General features: G+C 40.1%; 2 protein-coding genes across 3 annotated transcripts in view; both read left to right on the forward strand.

The window, feature by feature from the left end:
- The window catches only part of ttc21b (tetratricopeptide repeat domain 21B), an 11,651-nt gene extending 6,966 nt beyond the window's left edge, over positions 1-4,685 (forward strand). Inside the window, exons 17-29 of the mRNA XM_024286122.2 lie at positions 696-806; positions 879-1,017; positions 1,929-2,035; positions 2,206-2,394; positions 2,587-2,697; positions 2,781-2,862; positions 2,943-3,093; positions 3,164-3,325; positions 3,407-3,602; positions 3,820-4,044; positions 4,112-4,232; positions 4,317-4,384; positions 4,460-4,685. Coding sequence (XP_024141890.1) covers positions 696-806; positions 879-1,017; positions 1,929-2,035; positions 2,206-2,394; positions 2,587-2,697; positions 2,781-2,862; positions 2,943-3,093; positions 3,164-3,325; positions 3,407-3,602; positions 3,820-4,044; positions 4,112-4,232; positions 4,317-4,384; positions 4,460-4,537 — 1,740 coding nt within the window. The 3' untranslated portion in view covers positions 4,538-4,685. The remainder of the gene's footprint in view (positions 1-695; positions 807-878; positions 1,018-1,928; positions 2,036-2,205; positions 2,395-2,586; positions 2,698-2,780; positions 2,863-2,942; positions 3,094-3,163; positions 3,326-3,406; positions 3,603-3,819; positions 4,045-4,111; positions 4,233-4,316; positions 4,385-4,459) is intronic.
- Positions 4,686-5,789: 1,104 nt separating this feature from the next.
- galnt3 (UDP-N-acetyl-alpha-D-galactosamine:polypeptide N-acetylgalactosaminyltransferase 3 (GalNAc-T3)) overlaps positions 5,790-8,648 on the forward strand; it is an 8,741-nt gene continuing 5,882 nt past the window's right edge. Inside the window, exons 1-3 of one of the 2 annotated variants that reach the window (XM_024286123.2) lie at positions 5,790-6,559; positions 6,772-7,314; positions 7,694-7,866. In XM_024286123.2, coding sequence (XP_024141891.1) covers positions 6,818-7,314; positions 7,694-7,866 — 670 coding nt within the window. In that variant the 5' untranslated portion in view covers positions 5,790-6,559; positions 6,772-6,817. The remainder of the gene's footprint in view (positions 6,560-6,771; positions 7,315-7,693; positions 7,867-8,648) is intronic. The other variant, XM_024286124.2, reaches the window with a different exon arrangement.

An 8,648-nucleotide genomic window follows, 5' to 3' on the forward strand; every position in this document is an offset into this window, starting at 1 on the left:
TTGAGATTGTACACATCCCAGCAAATGTAAAAATGAATACAGAGATGCGTACACACACATAAACACATTTATATGTTTGGGTCAAAATTTACCTCTTTTTAGGTTAAAAAGCCACAAATATCCAAATATACATATAAACACATGCTTACACATCCATATATAAATACATAGTCACATGTACATTTGTAAAATGTGGGCATTAGGACAACGACAGTCGTTCAAAGACATAGTGACCGTTATTCAAACATAGTCTCTCCCATCTTTAAAAAAAAATACATTTTTAGTTGTACTTGGGCATGTATCATCATGCATTATGTAAACTTGTTTTAATTTTTGTATTCAGTGAGTTATTGTTAGTGGATTTGGTTTAAGCCAATTTAGAGTAATAATCTTTCTTGAGAAATCTTAAATTATTTTATAAATGTCCTCCATCATGAAAAATATGCTACAAGAACGTGTTAAAAACACCAAAAACACAATTTTCACTGGAGTGGGTCTGTAACTTAACCTCCAAATTAAAGATTTTGTGTTTTTTTTCTAATTCTCTCTACTATACTGTAAGTAGTAAACACACAAAAAAGCCATTCCCATGATTTACAGTTTGTACTATCAGGTATGCAGCAGCTCTTAAAGCTGTTTATCCCATTTACAACTGTTTATACTGATTCCAGTTGCTGGTGTGTGTTTTTTTTCAGCCAGAGAAAGCCATTGAGGCGTACGACCAGGCTCTGAAGAAAAACCCCAAAGACTCCATTTTAGCGAGTAAAATGGGGAAAGCTCTGGTCAAGACTCATAACTACTTTGAGGTATGGATTTGACCCTAAATATCTCCGACAAATACGGACTAGTGATAATCAAAGGCTGTTGTCGCTATTCAGGCTATTAAGTACTACGAGGCTGCCCTGCAGACTGAGCAACACACGTTCCTGCGCTACGACCTGGCCGAGCTTCTGATGAAGATGAAGCAGTACGACCGCAGTGAAAAGGTCCTACACGACGCTCTGGCTCATGAACCAGGTACTCAAGACGTCAGCGACGGCTGCGATGGGAAGTGACTCAAACTGAAACATCACTTGTTTTCTCATGTGTCTAGTAAAACTGTAAACAACAGATTAAACAGTTGAACCTGGATGTTCACAAATATTTATGAAGCGATGATGCATTGCTTGAATATCTAAGCCAAGTAAGCTGATATTTCTGCAATGTTTTTTTAACTGAAATAACAGACTGATGGGAGCAGAGGAGACAGCATGCGTTAATCAGAGTGCTTTTATATCTTACTTTTAAATCTAGCTTGTATTTGGGATGTTTAAAAGTTATTGTTTACTTAAAAATACGGTCTAAACTTTTAGAGGCTTTGTTTATTAGATAGACTAATTCAAATAAAAAACCAGCTAATGCTAAAGAAATACAGATGTTGTCTTAAAAGACCCTCTTCGATTACCTTTTGATCTACTGTAAAAGCCTTCCCAGTGGTCTTTTAATTCTGATTTCCTTCTAGGAAAATTAAAAAAAAAGTGTTTTCATTAGAAGTTCCCCATTCATTTCCCGTCATCCATTTCTTTACACGCTGTCCCGCTAGCTTATAGCCCCTCACAACCCTAACATAACATTACAGGTGCTACAAGAATGGCGAGCAATATTGGAGCTATCCAGTCGTAGTTTGGAGCCAGTTTATATGAGACATATTTGGATCTATTTGCTTCCGATTCACAATTTGAATAAAAAATACTCAAAATTCAATTTTTATCTTAATTTTCCTCATATATGTCCTCCATCATAAGAAAAAAAGCCACAAGAACATGTTAAAAACACAATTTTCAGTTGAGTAGGGTATCAAATCAGCTTTAGTTATCTAACAAAATTATTTGACCACTAGGGGGTGCCAGAACAAACTTTTTGTAATAACTTTTTGTTTGTTTGTTTAGTGAATGAACTGCCTTTACTCTCTGATGACTGCCGTTATCTGGTCCTGTTGGCAAAGATTCAAATTAAAGTTGAAAAAAATGAGGAAGCTTTGTTTTCTTTGAAAAAAGTAAGTCCTTCCTTTTTTCTTTTTTGTCATAAACGTTAAAAAAATTGCAATTTGTCTCCCTTTTAATATAATCCCAATTCAAAATGTTCATCTTCTATAATCTATAGAAACAGTTCTGATATTGCTGTTGATATAATCCTGTTGAGTGAACACATTTTTGTTGTTCAAAGGCGCGAGACGTGCAAGCCAAGGTGGTGAAGCGCATGCAGTTGGAGCAGCCCGACGCCGTCCCCGCGCAAAAGAAGATCGCAGCAGAGATCTGTGCCGAGATCGCCAAACACTACACGAGTCAGAGGGGCTACGAGAGAGCCGTCCAGTTTTACAAAGAAGCTCTTGTGTATTGCGAGACAGATCTCAAGGTCAGCGGCGCTGAATTGAAACCATTGTATGTACTTACTGCAGCTGTGATTAACAAGCATCGGCATCTTCTGGAGCCTGCTGCCTGTGTGTCATACCCTCTCTCACTTGTTGATCTAAGCAAAATGTTACTTTTGTCGTTTGACATGAAGATTATTTGACTCCATTCAGATGAATACCCTCCCTGTTTGTAGGTGATGGTGGAGCTGGCACGCTTATACCTCACCCTGGATGAGGCGGATGCTTGCAAGGAGCAATGCCGGATCATTTTAAAGATTGACCCACACAATGAAGACGCAACTCTGGTTTGTTCTGGTTATTCTCAGTTGCAATAACAGGTATTTTAACCTGATCTAAAAGTGTTTTTGTCATATCACTTCCTCTTTAGATGATGGCAGACATCATGTTCAGAAAACAAGAGTACGAACAAGCAGTTTTTCATTTTCAGCAACTTCTGGAGCGGAAGCCAGGTGAAATAAGAGTTTAATATTATTTTAATGATTAATAAAAGATAATTATTTTACATTTTTAAAAACATTTTTTTAAACAGACAACTACCTAGCTTTGTCACGGATCATTGACTTGTTGAGAAGAGCCGGCAAGTTGGAAGAAGTCCCCCGCTTTCTTGAGATGGTTGAAAAACATTCGTATAGGTCTAAAATAGACCCTGGCTTCCATTACTGCAAAGGACTTTATCTTTGGTAAGTTACAAGCACATCTTCCAAAGATGTATTTTTTCCTTTTGAAGCTAAACTTCTGTACTCTGCTCAGGTACACAGGACAACCCAACGATGCACTACGGCATTTTAACAAAGCTCGGAAAGACAACGACTGGGGTCAGAACGCCGTTTACAACATGATTGAAATCTACCTGAACCCTGACAACGACACACTCGGAGGGGAGCTGTTTGAGAATTTAGATGGTGAAATTGGGTGAGTACATTTAATAAACTTTCACTTCAAGATCGACAGTCTTTCTTTTAAACGACAAAGCACCTCTGCGGCGCTCGACAGCAACTCAACAGAGAAGCAGGAGTCGGAGCAGCTTGCGGTGAGAACGGCTGAGAAGTTGCTACGGGAGATAAAGCCTCAGACGCCAGGCGGACACGTACAGCTCCGCATCCTGGAGAACTACTGTCTCCTTGCGACCAAACAGAAGGCCAATATAGAGAAAGCTCTTAGTGTTTTCTCAGAGATTGCAAGCAATGAGGTAAGTAAACTCCAGATGGTGCACGAGTTACAGCACTCCCTCTTGTGTAAATATGCCCACACCAAGAGATTAGCATTATTTCAGCATCCACCTTAATGATAGCAAATATCATTAGGATATAAATTGCGTCACTGTTGCTTTATTGCCTTTAGTTTGGCTCTATTTTGGTGTTAAATTCATAACTTCATATATCTCTCATTTCTTTGGTTTCTCTCAGAAAGACCACGCACCAGCACTTTTGGCCATGGCAACCGCATACATGATGCTGAAGCAAACTCCCCGAGCCAGGAACCAGCTTAAGATCATAGCTAAGATGAACTGGAACCTGGCCGACGCAGACGAGTTTGAGAAGAGCTGGTTGCTGCTGGCAGATATTTACATCCATTCAGGAAAGTTTGATTTGGCTGGAGACCTTCTGAAAAGATGCTTAAATCACAATAAGGTAACCTAATTGTGCAATTAATTCAACTTTTCCTCTTATGTTATTAATTTTTTTGTCTTGTTTGAAGTCGTGCTGCAAGGCTTATGAATATCAGGGCTACATAATGGAAAAAGAGATGGCGTTCCGTGATGCAGCACTTAATTATGAACTGGCTTGGAAGTATGGGAATCAGACCAATCCAAATATTGGTATGGGAACCAAAATGACCACTTCTGATTAGAAAATTATTCAGAAAACTATATTTTTAACTGCAAATGCCTCCTTTGTTTCAGGATATAAACTTGCTTTTAACTACTTAAAAGCAAAAAAGCACGTTGAGGCCATAGACGTCTGTCACAAGGTAAGATATAAAAATAATTCTTATGTAATTTTGCTGTGACTGTAGCTGTAACTTTGTAAATATTTCTGTCCACAGGTTCTTGTCCTTCATCCACATTATCCAAAGATTAGAAAGGAAATCTTGGACAAAGCTCGTGGTGCCTTAAGACCTTAATGCATGGAAGTCAAAAAGATTATAAACCAGCATTTATTTTACCTTGCTTAGTTCCTTAGACCCCCCCCCCCCCTCTGTTTCTTTTTTTCTTTTGCTTCCGATTGAACAAACCTTCTTATGTTCTAATAAATGTAAGTTTTCATTTGAACATGGTATTCTTTCAAACATGTGTTCAGAAGCAACCCATCTTTTAAAGGTTTAAACGTGTTTTTAAGTCATTTTAGGTTGATGCCTTTTTAGACATGAATCAAGGAGTCTGATTCTACAATTTTAATAAATTAAATAGATCAATGGAAAATCTGAAAATTGTATAAAATTGATTGGAATTTGAGTGAAAGGAACCACTTGATAAGAATAAAGGTGGCTTGTGGAAACAAGATGCAGAAAGAGTAGGGGTGTAACAGTTCATTTTAATGATTCAATTTATATTATAAGGTGTGGATGCAAATGTGATTCATAGTCGATATTTGTTCATTTTGAACAATCTGATTTACAGACCTAAAATTGATCCAGGACATTTTTATCAAAAAATTCAACAGTTCTGAACAGTTTATGTAAAGCTGTCCAGATTCCAATCAAGTGTAAATTAAATATGTGTACAAACAAACGAGTATTAATGTCAAATCCATTCATGTTTTAGTTTCATAAAGATCAGCCGACAGTTGTTTTTCCACCTCAAAATAATATATTAGAACAGTGTACAGATCTTTGCAAAATTCAAAGTATTTCCATACATTAATGAAGGATTGACATATTTTGCTGCCATCATGTGTGTTGTCCACTGAGATGACACTTTTTACAAATCAAAGTAAGATAAACATATTGTACCTCAATTCAAATGGCATTTTCCAATATTGATATAATAGATTTATATTTCATTTTTGAACAATTTTATAACGGTATAGCTCAAGTCTAGTTGGATCGTAGAATATATATATCGATTAAGTTGATTAATTGTTACATGAATAAAACATCATTGGGGCTTAAGATTGTTGTCTTTTATTGTGTAAAATTATTATTTTTTTTCAACTATCCACATTTGTTGTTTGGATAATATGAAATAAAGATTTACATTTCTTTTAAAATAATATAAATGTGAGTTTAGTTACAGGAAAAACTAGTTTATTCCTCCTCAAAATGTAAACTATATAGTAAAAGTTGAAATGAAATGATGTGTTCACTGTCTCCAATAAAACATGTAATTTAAAGTGCATGTTCTTTTCGACAAATCAAGTGTTTAGATTCAGCTGTGAGTTTATTTTTGATCATGTTTGCCACGTGTGGAGATTTAGATCCGCTAAATTTGGTGAGCACGCTGATGGGCAGGAACGGCGTCCCTCTCCACAGATGGAGAGTAAATCAGACGGAGAGGGGCTCCGAAGTGGGCACCAGAGCAGGCTCCCCGCGGGTAAAAATCCACGTCCTCACTCCTGCAACCATTCAGCTCTTTGTGAGCTCCATCCAGCGGGACATTTTAGGGGGGATTAGACGAAATCACCGCCGGCAAAACGCAGAGGAAGTTAAATGAAAGGACGCTCAACTTCTGCAGATTTTCTTCAAAGTTGAATCCCCGCATGCAGGATGAGACCCTTTTTTCCCCCGCAGGAACTTGGGATGCGGTGGGGTATGTCGCGTTCCTCCGTTATTTGTAACCAGGCAACTGTCCCAGTGAATGACCAGTTGAACGAATCCTATTAATGACACCGTCCGTCTTCAGGAGCAGAACCAACCTCCTTGTAGAAAGAAAAGAAAAGCGTAAAGCTCCGCTGACGTTTGTTTGACTTTCGGACCATTATTTTGAAAAACAGCCCCCGCTTTGCGCAAGCGCACCATGTGTCACCGCCTTCTACCTGGGAGCAGCACACCTGGATCCAACGAGACGGAAGTTTGGTGAAGTCAGAGCGCGCGGCGAGGCTTTTGTCGCTGGAGGGGAACCGAAGTACATTTTTGGGGACTGCTGTGATAGCACCATGTCACTCCATGGATTCACTGAGAAGCATTAAGAGGACAAAGCGACTCATGGTAGGTTCACTTCTGTAATCTATTTTTATCAAAGTTGATTCAGTCCCAATGTCTGCCTACTGAAAGTGAACTACTTCCACTCAAATGTTCAAAAAGAATGACACCACAAATGTTTTTAATTTCCTTTACTGACACCTCATAGTTTAAACTCTGAAATGGTTTGATAGCTGTAATAGATGTCATGACAAAATATTTGATTCTATTTGTTGCAGCTGCTGGTTCTCAGCCCAAAGCCTGCCTGCTCTCCATTAAAGCACAATGACAGCTCTCCGCAGACTGCTCCGAAGGCGACTGCACCCACTTAAACTAGCTGCAGTGGCCCTGGTCTTTGTCACATTTGTCTTCCTCATACAATGGGAAGTGGGGACCCAAAGCGGGCCGGAGGACCCCTGGCTGAAGGAGGTGGCAGTGAAGCGGGACTCTATGTTTGGCATGGTGATGGGAGCTGTGAATAACTTCAGGGACGCCATTCCAAAGATGCAGATCAAAGCCCCTGTGCGGCTGCTGGAGAAGCCCGGCGGCATGTCCTGCCTGCCGGGCCACTACACAGCAGCTGAGCTCAAGCCGGCTCTGGAGAGACCGCCCCAGAACCCCCTCGCTCCTGGAGCTGCGGGGAGACCTTTCAATCCAAGTTCTTTAAGCCCCGAAGAGCAGAAGGAGAAGGAAAGAGGCGAAGAAAAGCACTGTTTTAACTTGTACGCAAGTGACCGCATCTCTCTGAGTAGAGACCTGGGCCCAGACACAAGACCTCCAGAGTACGTCATAAATCTGAACTACAGAGTTCTTAAGGTCTCAAAAAGTATTTTTAGCTAAAAGAAGTAAGAACTAGAAGTTCCTGCTGTTCATTTTTAGCCTGTTATTGACACACCCATGGAAACGCCCAGTCTATTGAAATCTCAATAAGCTTGTACGATACAAATACGCAACGCAAACAATTGTCTCATACTTGTTTTTTTTGGTGAGGAAATACGTTAGGGAGAAACCATGATGATTACCTTGACTCAAGCTGTGTAAACGTCCCTGCCCCACCACAACTACAACTCAACATCAAGGAAAACATCAGTTAGCAGTTGGGTATAAACACAGTTTGTCCGTGTACATACATTTTCATGTCCTTTGTGCCTTTTGCCGCAGATGTATCGAGCAAACCTTCAAGCGGTGCCCCCCTCTACCAACCACCAGCGTGATCATCGTGTTTCACAACGAGGCTTGGAGCACCCTGCTCAGGACAGTCTACAGCGTCCTGCACACCTCCCCTGCCATCCTCCTGAAGGAGATCATCCTGGTGGATGACGCCAGTGTGGACGGTAAAAACTCAATGGGGCCCTTCAGGACTGCCCCGCTTAACTTCTGGGTCCAATTTCATGAAGCGTTCTGGGTGGGCAGCTCTGAGAAGGTCTCAGTTGTCTCGATTAGGTCTGTGAAGTGGAAAACGAGCAGCTGTAACCCGCTTCTGAAAACTTCTCTTTGTGAAGTTAGCAGGAAGTAAGATTCTGACACTGGATTTATTATTTAGGACCTTCTCTGATGAGAATCGTGTTTTTTTATTTATTTATTTTTCTTTTATACATGTTCTTGTGCCATTTTTCTGATAGACATTTATGAACAAAATTTAATCTCTGTGAATCAAGAGCCGATGTTAGAAAAAGGTTGTAGGTGTGATGTCAGAGCTACTACGGCAAGCCAGAAGTGCTCTGCTCCATTTTGATGCGTCCACTTTTAGACGACTAGATCCGTGTACGTCTTTGTTCTCCTTGTCTGAGCTAGCTCAAAACCGGACGGGTGGATAGCTCCAATATTGTTCCCCATTTCTTTTTGCTTCTGTAATGTTTGGTAGAGGTTGCGAGGGGCTGTAAGCTAGTGGGAGAGAGCGTTAACAGATGGCTGTCAGGAAGTAGGCTTACTTTGTGCCAATAGTCCCACCCACAACTTGGAGGGGAATTTTTAAGAAGCTACTGCTGCTCTGCAGAAACTATGGCTGAATCCAAATTCCTTCCCTACCCCTACGTTTAGCCCTCCAAACAGAGAGTTATGGAAAAAAAGCTTCCTCAAATTTGGACATTACTCCTACTCGATGACATCATCATTA

Source organism: Oryzias melastigma, linkage group LG21 (assembly GCF_002922805.2).
Source record: "Oryzias melastigma strain HK-1 linkage group LG21, ASM292280v2, whole genome shotgun sequence".
Taxonomy (NCBI): Eukaryota; Metazoa; Chordata; class Actinopteri; order Beloniformes; family Adrianichthyidae; genus Oryzias; species Oryzias melastigma.